General features: G+C 36.0%; 1 protein-coding gene and 1 long non-coding RNA gene across 3 annotated transcripts in view; both read right to left on the reverse strand.

Annotated features, from left to right (window-relative positions):
- LOC146466426 (uncharacterized) overlaps positions 1–15772 on the reverse strand; it is a 156758-nt gene extending 140986 nt beyond the window's left edge. Inside the window, exon 1 of the long non-coding RNA XR_014868013.1 lies at positions 15473–15772. This is a non-coding gene — a long non-coding RNA (uncharacterized LOC146466426). The remainder of the gene's footprint in view (positions 1–15472) is intronic.
- On the reverse strand, positions 969–18443 carry LOC146466429 (uncharacterized). 2 transcript variants are annotated; one of them, XM_085127336.1, is made up of 10 exons: positions 17598–18443; positions 15784–15843; positions 13934–14170; positions 13420–13549; positions 11619–11879; positions 8829–9089; positions 7744–7840; positions 5361–6813; positions 4903–5176; positions 969–1535 (listed from the first exon to the last, which is right to left on the reverse strand). In XM_085127336.1, exons 6-8 carry the CDS (start codon positions 8853–8855, stop codon positions 6572–6574), a joined length of 366 nt encoding a protein of 121 aa, XP_084983462.1. In that variant the 5' UTR covers positions 8856–9089; positions 11619–11879; positions 13420–13549; positions 13934–14170; positions 15784–15843; positions 17598–18443; the 3' UTR covers positions 969–1535; positions 4903–5176; positions 5361–6571. The 2 variants fall into 2 exon arrangements, with proteins under 2 accessions (XP_084983462.1, XP_084983463.1); XM_085127337.1 differs by lacking the exons at positions 11619–11879; positions 13420–13549.
- Between the last annotated feature and the right edge of the window lie 1296 nt (positions 18444–19739).

The following is a 19739-nucleotide window of genomic DNA, read 5'->3' on the forward strand; positions in this document are numbered from 1 at the left end:
TAACAAAGATCTAGTTACACGAGAGAAGTATTCTGCTTGCTTGCAGGTTTATAAGTAGTGATCCTTACATCCATCATGACTGACCATTGATGAACCACTCCAGTATAGTTTGTACTCATATGAAACATTGAAATATGTTATATAGAAAACATGCAATCATACCACTTTTCTAAAGAGTTCGGGTTGCATTTCCCACTTGAGTTTGACATGCCTTTAATAATAATAATAATAATAATAATAATAATAATAATAATAATAATAATAGTAATAATAATAAGAAGAAGAATAATAAGAGTAAGAAATAAACGCTGGAATGGAATGGATTGAGGATGTTAGAGAGGCAATGAGTGAAGCAGTTCCTGAGATACACACAACCAACTTTATTCTTTTAAAGATCATCCATAGTTTTGATGTTAGACCTTATAATGATATCATCAGATTTTACAATGACATAATTGTCATCATAAAATTTCCCAGCTGCAACTGGATTACTGCTGCTCATGATACTTTTTATTCAAGATTCAAAGTGAAAATGTTTTGCTGAGAATCATACTGCCGTCTACCTTCTTGATAAAACAGTTTGACAAACTTGCGTGCATTCTGTTAGTTTAAGGTCAGTGTCATACAATTCAGGCCATGCTGCAATACAGGTAGCCTTAGTGTGGCAGGAGGGGTGGGTGGGGGGGGTCATGATAAATTATGCAAACTATTTTGGAGGGTCAACATTTTTTCTGCACCTGGAATGGGGAAACTGGTAGGCCAAAATAAAAATGCACCAGCCCTCCCCCCCCCCCCCCCCCCCCTCTAATTTATGTACGGTCCCTAAAAGGGTCACAAGTGCTGACTATCAGACGGAGTTTGAGATTTTCTTTAGTGATTTCACCAGGATTGTTGAATTTGTGAGTCTTGGTTGTCCCATACAGGAAAGCGGGTTGGTTACAGGTCGGTTTGATCTTTTCCAGAGGCAGTTTCTCAATGCGGGATACCCCAAGCGTTTTATTTCTTACACAGTGAACAGTTTTCTACAAGTCCACCCGAAGATGACAATCTTATCCCGAGTTTTCTTCTTGAAGAGCGTAAGACGATTTTCATCAAGCTCCCTTACTGTCAAAGAAATGAAAAACTTAGCAAAACTTTTATCTCTAAGCCGAACAATTTCACCGGTTTCAACACATTTTCATCGTCCCCTGGAAAAAAAGACAAATCAAAAGTCTTTTCAACCTTGAGGACAAAAACACTCACAGATCACAGACCACATGTGGTCTATAAAAGTGACTGTTCTTGCGGTGTTGATTACATCAGGGAAACCAGGAGAAATGTGGAGGTGCGAATTGATGAACATTCAAACTCCTTTAATGACTCTGAACCTGTCCGTCACCTACTGGAGAATCCGACCCATTCTTTTAGTTCCAAATGTACAGCCCAAACTTTTCACAAGCGCAGGATCATTGAAGGCTTAATGATCCAACAATGGAGCCCCAGTCTGAACAAACAAGTCCATTCTTCATAGCAAAACTGTTCCCATCAGGAATCACCTAAAGTATATAAAATATGCATGTAGCGGACGGTCTTTTTGCCCTGAGGATGACTTGATTAGTCGAAATTGTTTTGGTTTTAATATCTTCTTAACTTTTTAGCCTTGTAAATAGTATGGTAAATCTCAAGCGAATATTATGGATAAAAAAATTAAAAAGATCCTAAAAAAACAATTCACAAGTGCACACCATCATTGTGTGTCTCCATCGCGAGGAACAGAAGTTTTAGTATTTATATTGAGGATTTTATGGATAGTAAATAGTTTTAGAATTTAATTACTAGGATCTCTATGAATAGGAGTTAGGATTTTAATTGTAAGGACTTTGGATGTTGCATTGATTGGCTACGGCTGGCCGCCCAATCATTGTTTAAGATATCTGGGCATCCAGAAGTTTAAGAATAATAATAATAATAATAATAATAATAATAATAATAATAATAACAACAATAATAATAATAATAATAATAATATGACTTTTTATTACAAACGAGAATAGCTTTTTGTAAGTTTATGACTTTTGTTTTTTCCTTTACTTGTAAATAGCTTGGAATATGTTAAGGTGGCCGAATACATTTTTTTTAGTGTCCAGGTGTCAGAAGACGTTATTTGGAAACTATGTATTTCTGGACACCCAAAATTGGTATGGTGAAGGACCAACTAAGAAAAAATGTATTTTCGTACGTCTTGTTGAGCTAAGTACCGTTTCCATGGCAACGCAGCTAACTATTAACCGCCCATAAATAGTAGGTTTCCTTTATTTTTAGATCAAAGGCTCCTGTGAGCCAACTCGTGAATGCAGATGACACAGTAATTGAAATTTAGACGGCTACGGAAACTTCCTCAAAAGCTAAGAGAAATTATATCTTTGCCCGATTATGTAACGAAAAATGACCATTCTTGTACTATTAAAATGATTGTCAAATTATTCTGTACAGATTGAATAAGCCGATTATTCTGATGCGCCGATTAAAAAAATCACCTGTTTTTTTTATTCAAAGTTCATAGGAGCACGCCATGTGCAGCTACGTCATGCAAATTCGTGTCCCCGATAGTCCGGGGCTACTGGATTTTGCGATCGGGCTAGTGGATTCTGACCATCACTTGCCCGGCAAGTGAAGTTTTTTTGGGAATTAAAATTACAAAATTACTGTAGGGCAAGCCGATCTCACAAAGGGAAATATGTTCAACAAAGTATCGCATTACATTTCATGCCCGACATAAATGCGTGAAATTTTTCCTTTGGAGTTCAGTCCACGCAATCCTCAAGTAAAAATAATGAACTATGACAAGCTCTTGCTAAATAAGAATTATTTATCGACCGCGTCCTTTTGCTTTCCCATAAATTTCCAGTTGTAAATTTCGAAAATGAAACATTTTTTCCCTGTGAAACCTCTATGAAAGCTGACAAGATCTTAAAGTGTTCATTTCACCAGAAATTTGCATATAATTTTGTTTACGACGTCAATGATGCGTGACATGGCACGTTCCGCTTTCGCGTGAAAACTGACAAATTAAATTATTTTTTAATTAAATTATTTCTAAATTAACTTATTTTTAATTCTTAAAAGAAACCGCACTTTGTAGAAAAAAACGAAAAAAACCTATAACTTTGCTCAGATTCAACGAAAAATCTCCATTCTTACACTAAAATGATTGTCAAATTATTCTCTACAGAATGAATGAGAGAATTCTGACGCGTCGTGAAAAAAAATTTTCACGTTTTTTTTTTTTTTTTCACTAATTGAGTTTACGACCCCGGACTTTCTGAAAAACTGAAAAAACTTGTAACTTTGCTCAGATTGAACGAAAAATCTCCATTCTTGCACTAAATGATCGTCAAATTATTCTCTACATATTGAATAAGAATTTCCTGATGCGCCGTGAACAATAAATGTTCGCGTGTTTTTCTCACTAATTGAATTTGAAACTCACTCACTGCGCACGCCCGAAAGTTAACAACAAAACCGACCGACTGATCGACCAAGTCAAAAGCCAGCTATCGCTATAACTCGTTCATTGCGCATGCGCGCATTCACGAGTTAAAAATGTACCCATTAGATTTTTCCCATTTTTTGTATCCAGCACAACTCACAAAACACTGACACAGTTGCACTATTTTCATGTTATTTTGACTGAGAGATCTCCTGCAAATATTGATTTTGCATTTTAATGTTTTGTAAAGATACCCTCTGTTAGATTAAGGTTTCTCTTTGTAGGCGAGTTACGCTTATAGGGAACTATTTTTATGCCAAATTTCAGGGAATTATAATGAGCAGTTCCTTAGAAAACATTTCCACGAAAATAACCAGTCGCAATTTTTTGGTCAAATGTGCATGCATGGTTTTATTTGGGTTCATGGCAAAGATGGAAAGCATGCGAAAGGTCTTGGTGAATGTTTTTTTTTTTCTCGGAAAGAAAAGAAAAAGAGTCCAGAAACGAGAAAGTTAGTTATTTAGGATCAAAACTTAACTTTATTATCCATTTCATGTGAAATTGAGGGATCACTTTATCGACCGCCGTATTTGCGTACCACAACCCTATAGCTAGCACGCGCTTAATAGCATCACTTACAGAAAACGCACGCAAACTGTGTTCAGCCACCTTAATAAAGATTTATTATTTTTAATTAATTTTACTTTTTAATAGTTATTTTTCTACTTTTAACTTGTGAATAGCAATTTGCTTGAAATATGTTAATAAAGAGTTCTCATATTTTTATTAACAAAATTATTATTATTATTATTATTATTATTATTATTATTGTCATGGATTCGCGCCAAAGTCTCATTTGCCCTCCTGAGATCTGCGCTGCTATGCTTGAGAGGCTCACGTTGTACGCGAAGAGCACCGCTGAAGATTGCAGATACCGACTTTGAAATCGATTAAAACCTGGCTAGATTTTAGATTTTAGGATGAGAACGAATTTCTCAGTTTTTTTTTTTATCTTTTCTTTTCTTAATTTTCGCAATTTTAGCTGGACCGTATTTTAACTTCCAAATATATATTTTAGTGATGATGCATGAATTGTAAATAGGTTTTTAATAGTTTTTAATTAATAGTTTTAAATTGTAAATATATCGATTTTGCTCCGAATATTTCAATAAAGTTTAATTATTTAAATAAAAAATAATTATTATTATTATTATTATTATTATTATTATCATTATTATTATTATTACATATACTGTATTTATGACAGCAAACTCTAAAATCCCTCAGGTTTTAATAGAATCAAACTGTATCTAGTAGATTTTATTCTTGTAAATAATAAAGTTATCATTCCATTAATTTTTTTTTTAATTATTATTATTATTATTATTATTATTATTATTATTATTATTATTATTATTATTACTCATGCATACCCCACTTGTTGCAGTGGCACAAAAGTACTGAATTATTCCAAACTTGTTGTCAAAGTAGACCACACTGCAGTGTTGTTTTGCTATCCTTGTGTACTCCCTACTGCAAAATTCCATGTTAGCCATCACTGCCCTTTGAAACGTTTCAACTGGCACACAGATGTCCAGTGAAACTCCTGACTTCTTGAAAGCTTCTTTCAACTTTGCAGTTGGGATAATTGTTGTTAGCTTGCCTCCAATTCCACAGATTGTTATGGAAAAAGTCACTATGAATGCTCTTTAAAAAAGAAAAGAAAACATAACTACATTTAAATTACATAATCTTCATAATCTGCTTATATAGTACTGTGAAATCTGACAGTCTTTAGTTGAATTGGATCTCGCCTTCAAACAACCAGACCTGTGAGTTTTTACTTCACTAAATGGTATTGTTTATGACAATAAATAATAATAACACTCACCTTTGTTTTCATAGTTACTGCGCAGACACCAAAAAAGGTGTTAGAAATGTGCTCATTGCAGGTTTTGCCTTCCCTTGCCCCCAAACAATCAAGTTCTTTTTTGAGAACCTGACAAAAAGTGCACAAAGAATTTAAAAAATGTAAGCATTTGTCCTGAAAATAAATCCAATATTTTGGCATAAAAGAAAAAAAACCAACATCTGAATCAGTACTAAATAATTAAAGACCCAATAGGCCATTTGCGAGTTGCTTTGAACCTCATTATGAAAGCGAGGCTTAGTGTTAAGATTTTATTGTGAAAATTTGTTGTCATTCACATGCAAACAAAACTAATTTTCCTATGAAAGGCTTTGCACTTAGCCCCATTTTAATGACAAGTTCAAGGCAGCTCAGAAATGGCCTACGGAATTCTGCTGACATAACAAATAATTTGTCAAATAGTGATATTAAGTAAGAAAAACAATCTAAGATTTATTATTATTTTCAAAATAAAATTAATTACCCCTGACTTTTAGGCAGTTCATTAACTGCCAGATAAACTGATTGGCCATATACTCCAACAACAAAACTTTTGAATATTGGAATCCCATCAGTGTTGAATATCAGACTGAAATTGTTGGGGTTGTGTAGAAATCATCCAGGTTCAAGGCAGTGTTCCCTGTAAGATGATCCATCAATAATGTCACATATTTTGGAAGGGTGTTGTTGCCTTGCCTTTCATGAGCCAAGTTGCGAATGCAAATATGGCATAAAAGTTTTCTCACCATGATCAAAAAATGAAGGCTACATTAAGAAACTATGTAGCGGCTCTTTTCTACAGATTTGATTTTCCATACAGGTTTAATGCCATATTTGCACCAGGAAATAGTAACTTGAATTGTGATCCATAAATGCATGATTAAGTGTAGTGGTTTGTTCAATTTACTTGTTTTCCTATATTTTGTCAGATACCAGAGTTTGCTTATGTTAATGAACTCCAGAATTGTGAGCTCTTAGCAGCTTTTTTTACCTAAAGAACACAATGCAGAAGTAATGGACAAAATATGGGTGCGAGGGAAGTACACTAATCTAGGGATAAGGGAAACCAGGTGTGGAGCTCTCCTGGCAGGAGACAAGATCAGGTGGTACCAGGGGTAGCCATCTTGGACAGATCAGAGGTCCTGATCAGTCTCCAGAAGGGTGAGTCCCATATCCCCTAGTCACAGGGAACATCAATCCAAGACATGTTTCTGAAGTCTCAAAAAGGAACCACAGGTCAAATTATTAGTATTGTTTTTAAATAAAGATATCTGTTTTCCAATCATCCCTGTCCCATATGCATGGATGAACTTTGTCAAGCTTCCATTCATCCCTTCAAAACCAAAACAAGACCACAATGGTCCCCAGCATTTCATACACTTTGCAAGCTTAAGGTGCATAAAGTTGTGATGTTTGATTCTGCAGCTGCCTCCACCTAGAATAAAAAAATAAAATTATTTTACATTTTTCCTTGTGAAGTCATAATTACTTTATGTAACGGGGATTTTGCCTGAATTAACAGTATTTTGAAATACAGACCTGTATCTTAAAAATCGTAATTACTTGCCCTGAATACAAAAAGGGGTCATGTTGGCAACAAGGTCTTTCTTTGGATACACTGTTTAAAGCTCATGAGGTATAACCATTACAAATAATTATTGTTAGTAGCTTACCATACAAAGGTTCATACTGGCCAAAAAAAAAAAAGGTCAAGCACTGCTCCGCTTTCACCAAATCACTTTCTGAAATTGAATCCCCAAGAAGAATGTGTATGCCTTCCACCGGCAAGGCAAAGTGCTCTAAATATATACTGGCTTAAGGTAGGGCAAGGCATAAAACAAAAGCGAACTTAACAATTCAGATGCTGTATCCAAAATGCGAGAAAGTAATTTATTTAATTAGAACCTATTTACATCACAAATTGTCTGATCAAATTAGTCATGACAGTGTAGTACCTTACTGTAAACTGGCATAAACATTAAATTAACTGTACGGTTTTTAGTAATTGACATGACTGAGATGTTGTTTGAGACCAAAAAAAAAATAGTGGACCAGACTGTCATTTGAGCCAGCCTGCCAGCTAGACAGGAAAACACACAGTATACTATCATTCAATTCAAGATAGCCTTTTACATATCTTGTCCATTTTAGTCATTATCAAACCTTGATTAGCGCCCAGGACTTCATTTTTGTCACAGAGTTGGTTGCTGACTACTTAACATACATGTGTAGGTCATAGAATTAAATAGTAGGGCTGCCAAATTATAGTACCAAGGTGGTTTCTAAATGGGGTTGGTTCTCTCAAAATGAAAGAATATAATGAGATAATAATGTTTCACAAAAAGTTGGGTTATAATAATATTACCTTTCACGTGACCTCGATTTGACTTCAGGCTTCGAGGCGAAAGCCTGATGAAATCAGGTTTTCGCATTTTTGGCAGTCTTGAATCTACTTTAGAGATCTAAGTGTAAAAAGGGGGACAAACCATTAATAAAGCTTTGCATAACGCCGAGACCTGGCCAGATTATCTTAAAATAATAAAACAGGAATGCCCCAAGGAACTGCGCTCAAGCAATTCAATTAGATTAGTGGTCCCGACCGAAAATGGCACTCTCCAAGATAATGCATCGAAACTATTTAACAATCTACCAGAAACTATTAGAAACTGTAAAGATTACAGAACCTTTTTAAGACTCTCAAGGAATTTTTTAAGAAACAGAGTACAAAGCCATTAGTTAGTTTTTTACTGTAATTGTTTTCCGTCAATCCTGTTTCTGCTTTATAATTTGTAAATAACTTAATTTAATTTAATTTGATTTATTTTGTAATTGTAATTATTCTATTTTAACAGGGAAGAGCCACCCAGTGGATCTGTTAATAAACCATTATTATTATTATTATTATTATTATTATTATTATTATTATTATTATTATTATTATTATTATTATTATTATTATTATTATTATTATAAGCTAGTGAACTGTAATGCAGTTTGGAATATAATTTTCAAATAATCATCAATCCAAGACATGTTGTTATAATTCTGAGAAAAAAAGTAAGATCTACTTTTTCTTACTCCATAAGACTGTATCTCAAATTTCCAGCACTGAATGTAAAAGCAAATTTAAATGTTGATTTTTTCCAGTTTTCTTTAAATTATTTTTAGGCATAGTTTAAAGGTTGACTCAAAACCCTGAGTGTCATGCTTTTTCAAAGGCAATACATTAATTCATTTCATGTTTTTAATTTTGATGGTCCTTGTTTGTTTTGAAGTTAATTTATGTTGCATTTTACCCTCTCCTTGACGAGTCTTATATTTGGTCAACAAAAGTTATCCAAAGCTGTCTGTTTTAATCATTTCTTGTTATTAACTACTTAGACAATCAGTTTCTACCTAAAACAAACTACATGGCCAGTAAAAAAGTTATGTAAAGTACATAGCACACACCTTTCTGTAATGACCTGCATTTTCCATGATACTCTGATGAGTTGTTTCTTTCCCATTTGGATGGTATGGATAATGTCTAGCCCGCCCTTTTCCAGATCATACATGCTGGCCTCTTGCCTCACAAGTGCTGCATCCACATTCATCATTCTGCTGATGCATAATTATTGATGTTTCTAGCTTTAGCCTGTAAATCCATACTGCTAACCCATACAGCTCCTTTGGAATGCACAACCATTCCTGATGGCATACTCACAGCAAGTCCTTTCAAAATAGAAAAGATTTAGATGATAAAGGGCAAAAACTTACACAAATAAAGAGGGTTTTTTCTTTTTGGGAATAATATTATTTGTAACTATTAAAATAATAACACAGTCACCCTTTTTTTTTTCTTAGTGACTGCACAGACACTAAAAAAGGAGTTATAAATGTGATCATTGCAGGTTGTGCCTTACCTTTCCCTAAACAACTAAGTTCTTTTTTGAGAACCTAACTAAAAGGTCGCAAAGAATTTAAAAACTGTAAGCATTTGTCCTGAAAATAAATCCATGCCATAAAAGAAAAAAAATACCAACATCTCAATCAGTACTTAATAATTAAAGACTCAATAGGCCATTTGCGAGTTGCTTTGAACCTCATTATGAAAGCCAGGCTAAGTGTAAAGTTTTTATTGTGAAAATTTGTTGTCATTCACATGCAAACAAAACTAATTTTCATATGAAAGGCTTTGCACTTATAGCCCCATTGTAACAACAAGTTCAAGGCAGCTCGGAAATGGCCTAGTGAATTCTGCTGACATGACAAATAATTTGTCAATTATTTATATTGAGTAAGAAAAAAAAACCTAAGATTTGTTTTATTACTATTTTTAAAATAGAATTAAATACCCTTTGACTTTTAGGCAGTTCATTAATTGCCAGATAAATTGGCCATACTCCAACACCAGAACTTTGGGTACTGGAATCTCATCAACTTGTTCACCACGTGATTCCACACCTCCTCCTCTGAATAATTATACATACATGCACAGTAAGGACTTCAGGAGTGCCAAACAAAATATGCAATTAATACATTTAGTTTGATTGTTTAATCAGGACTCTTATGAGCCAAGTTGTGAATGCAAATATGACATAAAAGTTTTCTCATCATGATCACCAAATGAAGGCTATATATTTCAAAACTATCTAGAGGCTCTTTTCTACAGATTTGCATTTCCATGCACACAGGTTTAATGCCATGTTTGCACAATTCTCTGCCCCGGAAAAAAGTAACTTGAATTGTGACCCATAAATGCATGATTAAGTGTTGGTTTGTACTTCACTTGTTTTCCTATATCTTGTCAGATACCAGAATTTGCTTAATTGTTAATGAACTCCAGAACAACTATTGCGAGCTCTTAGCAGCTATTTCCACATAAAGAACATAATGCAGAAGTAATGGACAAAATATGGATGACAGGGAAGTACACTAATCTAGGGATAAGGGAAACCAAGTGTGGAGCTCTCCTGGCAGGAGACAAGATCAGGTGGTACCTGGGGTAGCCACCTTGGACAGATCAGAGGTCCTGATCAGTCTCCAGTAGGGTGAGTCCCTAATCAGGAGGGGGGCAATCCTGAATGGAGTACAGATCAGGGAGGACCGGGGATCAACACCCTGGAATGGATATTTTTCCAGACCTGGCTCCAAGGGTTAAGTGATCTTACTGTGGAGTAAAGTGCAGCCAAGGGTTGCACTTCCCTGTCGGTATTTGTTACAAGGCAAGAATGGAAACCTACATTATACAAACAGTAAAGACATACCTGTACCTAGATACTAATTGTAATAAACCAATACAAACACCTCTCAATCCACAAAAGACAATGACACTAAGAGATACTTACAGGTAGTGTGGATTAAAGGGCAAGACAAAGGTTCCAATCACAAGGGAGGGTGGGAGAGAAACCTTATTGTTATGAATGAACCGAAGCCTTATTGTGACCTTATACAGGAAAACGTACTTTAAAGCTTATCTGAATGTAAAACACTGAATGTAAAATCAAATTTAAATTTTGATTTTTTTCCAGTTTTCTTTAAATTATTTTTAGGCGTTGTTTAAAGGTTGATACAAAACCCTGAGTGTCATGGTTTTTCAAAAGCAATCCATGCATTGATTCATTTGATATTTTTAATTTTGATGGTCCTTGTTTGTTTTGAAGTTATGTGTATGTTGCATTTTACCATCTCCTTAATGAGTCTAACTTATATTTGGTCAACAAAAATTATGCAAAGCTGTCTGTTTTAATCATTTCTTGTTATCAACTACTCAAACAATCAGTTTCTATTTAAAACTAACTACATGGCCAATGAAAAATCCTGATCTTTGTTCTTTGCATCAAACCAAAGCGACAGCAAATCCTTTGTCACTCCAAGTAACACTCCATGCATATAATCTGGAGGAAATGCCAGGTCAAAAAGATCATCTAGGATGATGAAGGGTGAGAAGCCCAGTATTCCTTTAACATGCTGTATGCTTGATAAGATTCATAGTGAAAATAGAGAACAACATTGGGTCAAACGCATTATGCACTGAACATGTTTTCTACTTCTCAAGGAAATTATATTCACTGAATCTACCACACAGCAACAGCAGAAAATATTAGCTATCCTTCTCCTTCTTTCTTTTGTTTGTTTGTTTTTGTACGTATTGTGAGCTTTGTACTTTTTCTAACATCACCAAATTTTTCCTTATACATGTTTAACTTTTCTGTCTAATTTATTCAAAAAAATAAATTATGTAAAGTACGTTGCACATACCTTTCTGTAATGACCTACATTTTCCATGATACTCTGATGAGTTCTTTCTTTCTCACTTGGATTGTATGAATAATGTCTGGCCCACCCTTTTCCAGATCAAACATGCTGGCCTCTTGCCTCACAAGTGCTGCATCCACATTCATCATTGTGCTGATGCATAATTATTGATGTTTATAGCTTTAGCCTGTAAATCCATACTGCTAACCAATACAGCTCCTTTGGAATGCACAACCATTCCTAATGGCATACTCACAGCAAGTCCTTTCAAAATAGAAAAGATTTTGATGATAAAGGGCAAAAACGTACACAAATAAAGGGGGGTTTTTTGTTTTGTTTTTGGAATAATATTATTTTAACTATTAAAATAATAACACACCTTTTTTTCATAGTGACTGCACAGACACTGAAAAAGGAGTTAGAAATGTGATCATTGCAGGTTGTGCCTTCCCTTTCCCCAAACAACTAAGTTCTTTTTTGAGAACCAGACAAAAAGTGCACAAAGAATCTAAGAATGAATATTAATAAGAATCTACCACGCTCTAAAATTCATCGCAGTCATTAGACGGAATTGCATATTTTACAGCGAAATATATAAATAGGTAAATGTTAAAACTAATTACAAACACATGTACATGATATAAAAATATAAGTATCTAATGGGATTAAAATATATATAGTTACTAGCTATGTACTACACGTTGTTTGTTGCTAGGCATCTTTTGACATTGTATACACAAATTAAAGGACTGTCTGAAGCGGTCGGTGCGCAAGCGTGGTAGATTATATGTTCTCTGTTGTCGCAGGCAGTAGCTTTGTTCATTTCTTGGAGGCAGTAAGTTGTGTAGTTTAATAATAATAATAATCTTTATTGAGGAAATCAATGTCACTAATAAGTGATTTACAAAAGAGTCCTCGAAAATTAAAAAGAACAAAAAAAAGAAAAATAAAGACTAATATATGAATATATAAAAATTAGACGAAAGACTATTTACATTTCTTAATACTCTTTTAAAACTAGCTAATGATGGGCTTTGTCTGATTGAAAGGTCTAATTTATTCCAATCGTTTGAGGCAAAATTTGTCGAGGTCCAATGCCCCCAGTTTCTACTAGATGCACTCTTACGGATATTATTTTTACATCTAGTATTATAATCGTGTTTATCCTTATTGAATTCAATATTAAAACGATGAGAAAATAAGTTATTCAAACATTTATCAATAAAAGTGGCCCTATGCTCGGCCCTACATCTTGCGAGAGTTTTCCATTTCAGTTGATTCAAGGTCTCACTAGCAGATGATCCAATAGGCAAATCTAAAATTATTTTTGCAGCTTTATTGTGTAGAGATTGAAGTTGCAACATTAGAGTGGAATCACCCCTATCCCCCATACGATATCAGCATAGTCAAACAATGGCAGAAAATAGCTGTTGAAAAACAGCAATCTAGCATCTAAAGGTAGGCAATAACGAATACGTTTAAGTAGACCCAGCTTCTTATTTATCTTAGAAAACATTTGGTCAACAGAAAACAGTTCATGCCCTGAGTTGTTGGCGATTGAATCAAAGAGTCGTTTAGATAGTTCATTGCGTCTCTCTTTTAGTGTTGGCAGGCCTAGGCTGTCTAAGCAGTCCTGATATGACATATCTGACAGAATTATGGAAAGAACTCTTTTCTGTATTCTCTCCATATCCTCACTGAGATAAGCAGGGAGCGCATGATGGAAGAGGGGAGCGCAATATTCTAGGACAGATCTGATTGTTGTACAATAGAAATTAACAATGTCATTACAAGGTACACGAACCCTTTTCAGGAGAACAATGAAATGTATCCGCTTGTTTGCCTTCTTAATGCAATCTACGACGTGATTGTTCCATTTGAGGTCACTAGATATGGTAACACCGAGGATTTTGGCGCGATCGATGTGCTATCTACTACAAGTGGAGAAAAACTGTAAGCATTTGTCCTGAAAATAAATCCATGCCATGAAAGAAAAAAAATACCAACATCTCAATCAGTACTTAATAATTAAAGACTACACAGGCCATTTGTGAATTGCTTTGAACCTCATTATGAAAGCAAGGCTAAGTGTAAAGTTTTTATTGTGAAAATTTGTTGTCATTCACATGCAAACAAAACTAGTTTTCATATGAAAGGCTTTGCACTTATAGCACCATTGTAACAACAAGTTCAAGGCAGCTTGGAAATGGCATACTGAATTCTGCTGACATGACAAATAATTTGTCAATTATTTTTATTGATTAAGAAAAACAATCTAAGATTTGTTTTATTACTATTTTTAAAATAAAATTAATTACCTCTGACTTTTAGGCAGTTTATTAATTGCCAGATAAATTGGCCATAGTACTCCAACACCAGAACTTTGGGAACTGGAATCCCATCAGTGTTGAACATCAAACTGAAATTGTTGGGGTTATGTAGAAATCATCCAGGTTTACAGTGTTCCTTATAAGATGATCCATCAAAAATGTCACATATTTTGGAAGGGTATTGCCTTGTTAACTTGTTCACCACGTGATTCCACACCTCCTCCTCTGTGACAAATCAAAATAATTATACATACATGCATGCAGGAGTGCCAGAAAAATATGCAATTAATACGTTTAGTTTGCTTGTTTAATCAGGACTTTCATAAGCCAAGTTGTAAATGCAAATAATATGACAAAAAAGTTTTCTCATCATGATCACCAAATGAAGGCTATATATTTCAAAACTATCTAGAGGCTCTTTTCTACAGATTTGCATTTCCATGCATACAGGTTTAATGCCATGTTTGCACAATTCTCTGCTCCGGAAAAAAGTAACTTGAATTGTGACCCATAAATGCATGATTAATTATTGGTTTGTACTTTACTTGTTTTCCTATATCTTGTCAGATACCAGAATTTGCTTAATTGTTAATGAACTCCAGAATAACTATTGTGAGCTCTTAGCAGCTATTTCTACATAAAGAACATAATGCAGAAGTAATGGACAAAATATGGGTGACAGGGAAGTACACTAATCTAAGGATAAGGGAAACCAGGTGTGGAGCTCTCCTGGCAGGAGACAAGATCAGGTGGTACCTGGGGTAGCCACCTTGGACAGATAAGAGGTCTTGATCAGTCTCCAGTAGGGTGAGTGCCGAATAAGGAGGGGGGCAATCCTGAGTGGAGCACAGATCAGGGAGGACTGGGGATCAACACCCTGGAATGGATATTTTTTCCAGACCTGGCTCCAAGGGCTAAGCCTTACTGTGGGGTAAAGTGCAGCCAAGGGTTGCACCTCCCTGTCGATATTTGTTACAAGGCAAGAATGGAAACCTGCATTATACATGTACAAACACTAAAGACATACCTGTACGTAGATACTAATTGTAATAAACCAATACAAACACCTCTCAATCCACAAAAGACAATGACACTAAGAGATACTTACAGGTAGTGTGGATTAAAGGGCAAGACGTGGATTAAAGGGCAAGACAAAGGTTTCAATCACAAGGGAGGGTGGGAGGGAAAACAAATGGTTGTGAATGAACTGAAGCCTTGAAACAATTGTGACCTTATACAGGAAAATGAACTTTAACGCTTATCTACTAAACGGGCAATGCCGTTAAGTAATTGTTAGCAATCCATTAAAGAACTGTTCATTAACATCAGTTTATTCTACGGTAAACTTGTAGTAAGCCTCGCAACAACAATGGAATACAACTTCCTTGTTTTGTTTAATTTTGTCTTTAGTCTTTGATATTATCTAGTGTGTTTTGTTTTGTTTTTAGTAACAATAACCAGAAGGCTAAAGCTTACATGAATCCAGTGAGTGACATTTTTCCTCCAGTGCTGTAACAACTCATTCACACCTAAATGTACACATTCCCAAGTCTTAAAAAAGTCCAAGACAGCCAGAAGAACATAGCTTTTCCTGATAAAAGTAGAGTAAAGCTACATGTAGTTTTCAAAGTAACCATTTTTCTTTCATCTTCCTCTTATGTAAAATATGATACGTTATTTGAGGTGTCATTTATATTGGACAACTAGATCATTGGAATATTTCAACCTGACAGAATTTAGAACTGTGGGTGATGTTAGTTGGTATAAATACAAAATTTACTTAACAGTCATACTTTTAAAAAATTATAGTTTTGAGTTGGTCTTCAATAGAAACTGACCTGAAGAAACACTTTCCCCTTTTTAACTTTTGGTCCTCCCTGGAGCCCTAATACCTCAACCTTGATAAGAAAACAGACATTCTGTTCGGTTGACAATACACCACATGGTCATCATCAGAGACCCAGGGCCAGTCAGTCAGGGGCAGGCAAAACGGCGCAATGAAAGGTGTCAAGAACACCCGTTCTTGAAAACTTTTGTCATGCCATTTCACCTGCAACCCAACTGACTGGCCCTGGGTCTCCAAGCTAAGGATGCCACATGGTAAACAATAAACTGCAAGTGCTAACTATTTTTTTTTATCAAAATCAATAGGCCTTATCACGGTTTTTCGACGCCATTTTGACGAGTAGGCAAACAGGCTCGAAATAACAGTGTTTGTGTGGAAATCTGATGTCAAATAATAGACCGTATTCGTATTCTCGGTATTGAACTGGAACTAGCTTGCACACGAGGCTTATGCGGGGAAATCTTTTCACATGCAAATAGTTTCTAATATATTCCCCCGCAAGAGCCTCCATTGCAAGCTCGATCCAGTTCAATGCCGAGAATATGAATATGGTCTATTTTCATAAAACATCGGTTCTGAAAAATTCATGAATTGGAAACTTTTGGCAATAGGAAAAGGATTTTAAGAAAAAAAATTGGAGGGATGTAGCTGTGCAAGAAAGCGTACAGTTGTGTTTTGAACTTTCCATACATTTGTCTGTTAGCGAACCAGCCGTGAACTGCTCTAAAAATAACTCGCAGGAAAAAAATTTAGGGAAATGTATCGAAAGTTCAAAACACGACTGGACGCTTTCTGGCACAGCTACATCCCTCCAAATTTTTTCTTAAAATCCTTTTACTAGAGCAAAAAGTTTCCAATTCATGAATTTTTCAAAGGCAATAATATGTGAAAATTATTTGACATTGGATTTCCATACAAACACTGTAATTTCAAGCCTGTTAAGTTTGCCTACTCGTCAAAATGGCGTCGAAAACCGTGATAAGACCTATTAATTTAACACAGGATGGTAGCATCAGTTAATGCAATTGCTATTTTGCTATAGGTTCCATTAAACCTTGCACAACACTTTTCAGAGCAGCACAATGGTGATTACGGTGAGTGATTAGGAGGTAGGGTATATACCTGCCAACTTTTTCTGAGTCAAACGCGTGAGATTTTTGTCTCGTCATGACCGGGATTTCCGAAAACGTCCGAGCCACTTCCGAAGATTTCCGACGATTTTCCGAAGACTTCCGAAAGTTGCCGAAAATATCCGACGTTATTCTGACTACCTTTGAACACTTACGATTCAAACCGATTGCAGACATTTGAATGCTTTTGAAATTGTTGACCATTGTTATAGGGAGCAAAGAAATAATACATAACAAATCTGAAATGAAATGAAGATTTTTTAGATCAACTCGTCCGGATTTGTGAGTCAGGCATGAGAAATTGTCCTTGATGCGTGAGATCGATGTCTCTAGTCCCCAGGCGTGAGACTCACGCATAATGCGTGAGAGTTGGCAGGTATAGTATATTGTCATAAAATTCAACTTATAAGTACAATCAGAACATGTCTCAATTGTTTTGACCAGTATTGTAGTTTATGGCAAAAGGGCATTAGCCCATAGTGGAATCTTGGTCTCAAACTAACAAAAAATTTAGATAATTATCATAAGCAACAGTAAAAATATAAAATAGCAGTCATAAAGACCTGGTATAAACAAAGTTTGTATAATGGTATATTCAATCACTGGGATCACACTGTTTACAAACGTTAATCTCCCTAAATCAAAATGAATAGCCATGACTATAAATTGTGAATACCTTGTCTTTCCTCCGTTTTCCTCTTTGATGCAATTCTGACACACCAGATAAGATTCCCGAAATAACGGAAAACAGCTCTCACAGACTTAGTCATGGTTCGTAAACGATCTTGTCCTCTATGGCAACAAATAAGGCTTTCACCTTCAATACAAAAAGCTCGCAAAAATAAGGCTGATGACAGTGCAGTGAAATCAAACGGAGGAGATCTTGAAAAGCTTGATAAGTTAAGCAGTGTTTAAGAGCATAGCATTTATGCATTGTCAAATGTTCAGTCTTTAAGCTTAGCAATCGGAGCAGTGTATACGTATGGTGAACGAGATGGAGGAAGCTGATACAACGGAGGTGAAACGGCTCCAAGCGGCTAGTTGCGACTGTCTCTGCAATATCCATCCAAATCAGAGTTATTGCAAAAGTCTGAATCATAATCAACGTCGCTCTCGCTTACTGTATTGTTTTGATCGAGTCAGATTTATCAGTATTATTGTCACGTACGCAAAAGTCTGACGTGTTGCATTCGTTCTGATCTTCCTCGATCGTTCCACATATTGTTGCATGAAGGTTATGGAAAGCGTCTGATGTCTTATAATTCACAGTATTCACTAGTTTCTTGCTGTTCTGCGATCAGTTCCCTTCCTTTTCCTTGATAAGGGCCACGTTCGACGTTCCTTTCGCCAACTCCAGATTCGCTACGATATGCACTCTACGATACTTTATCTCGACAATTACTTCTTTTGTCTTTCCTTGATGAATACGCTCCTCTTTTTCAAGTGGAAGCTGTGTTTATGGAGGACAAATTTTCTACCACAGAGGGCGATTTTCGCCTTCACTTGGTCGGCCATGTTGATTTTTTTGCTCAAGATTAAAGTATGTTGTTTCCAGTCTCTCGCAGTTGTTCACCTATTGTTTTGTCTTACGTGTGAAGCAGCAGCAAATCACGATCGGGGAAGCAGATTTTATGTTTACGCGTCGATCTAGCGAACACTGCCTTGTCAGGAGTACCCAACGACTCGCTCATAGAAAATTAATTGTACGATACACTTAACACCAGCTGAGTGTCCCCACGTCGATTTTAGTTAATATTTAACGTTCCCGGGAAAAAATACCCGCTCTTCACTGCCAGCGAGCAAGACTATTAAGAATTTAAAATCCCAGCCAGCCTTAGCTATGATGTCTACCAACGAGCCAGCAAAGATTAAAATAGCAAAAGGAGGACAATGCCAGCCAGGACAGAGAAAATTTTCTAGTTTGCCAGCAAGTTATTGCGTACACCAGTTTTTAGCCAGCCAGAGACGTTTTGAGGTAAAATTTGCTAAAAACACTTTTTTGCCATCAATTCGACGTCCAATAGTAAGGCCCCGTTTATATGGAGAAGAGTTGTCCCGGGCAAGAGGGTCACCCTCCCAGCCGAGTCAACTTTAGCGAGCGTTTATATGAGAAAAAAGTTGACCCCTTTGCCCGAGCCAAGAGCTGACCGTCTAGAGATCATGAAAACATGCGAAAAAAAAGCCTCGAAGTCTGCAAATCAAATCGGTTGTTTTTCAGGTTTACAAACGTTGGCTTTTTATCGGCCCAAGAAATTCTGGTTCCTATGGTTTTTGAAACCAAGTTAAACAATTCTTAAGTTAAAACTTGCCGGGCAAAATCGGGTTGCGAAGGCTACACAAGTCGTGGTTGACTGAATCTAACCGCGTGACATTTCAAGTTCTTTTCGCGTTGAATTTCGCCTGTCGTTAAGTCCGTAATCACACCGAACTGAGATACATGACCTCTAAAGTTAAACGAAGCGTTTGTTGTGGCATGACTTGATAACACTAAACGCCAAATGATTTATATACCTTTTCATATAATTTGACTTTGTCGGCGTTGAAGTTGGTGGCATTGAACTCGCACATGCTCATTTTATACTCCTTCAAAATGTCGATAATCGACTCAACCATAGTAGGGCTCCAAGACCACTTCTTTACCGAACCAGATGAGCTGGACTTTGGTCTGGCCGCCATTTTTCTTTCCCAATGACAACAGAGCTCACGCATGCTCTGATTGTCTCGCCTTGACAGAGTTGACCCGGCTAGGCGAGCCAAAGTGTTTATATGGAGAAAAGTTGGCCCGGCTAGGAGGGTGACCCTGCCATCGCAAAAGGGT

Source organism: Pavona decussata, unplaced genomic scaffold (genome assembly GCF_977016875.1).
Source record: "Pavona decussata unplaced genomic scaffold, jaPavDecu1.1 SCAFFOLD_143, whole genome shotgun sequence".
Classification (NCBI taxonomy): Eukaryota; Metazoa; Cnidaria; class Anthozoa; order Scleractinia; family Agariciidae; genus Pavona; species Pavona decussata.

Coding starts and splice junctions, on each gene's coding strand:
- LOC146466429 (XM_085127337.1), bottom strand. CDS start 8,855: ATGGAAAATGCAGGTCATTACAGAAAG. Junction 7,841..8,828: donor ATGCAGGTCATTACAGAAAG/GTGTGTGCTATG, acceptor TTTTACACTTAG/ATCTCTAAAGTAGATTCAAG. Junction 6,814..7,743: donor AAATCGAGGTCACGTGAAAG/GTAATATTATTA, acceptor TTTTTATTCTAG/GTGGAGGCAGCTGCAGAATC.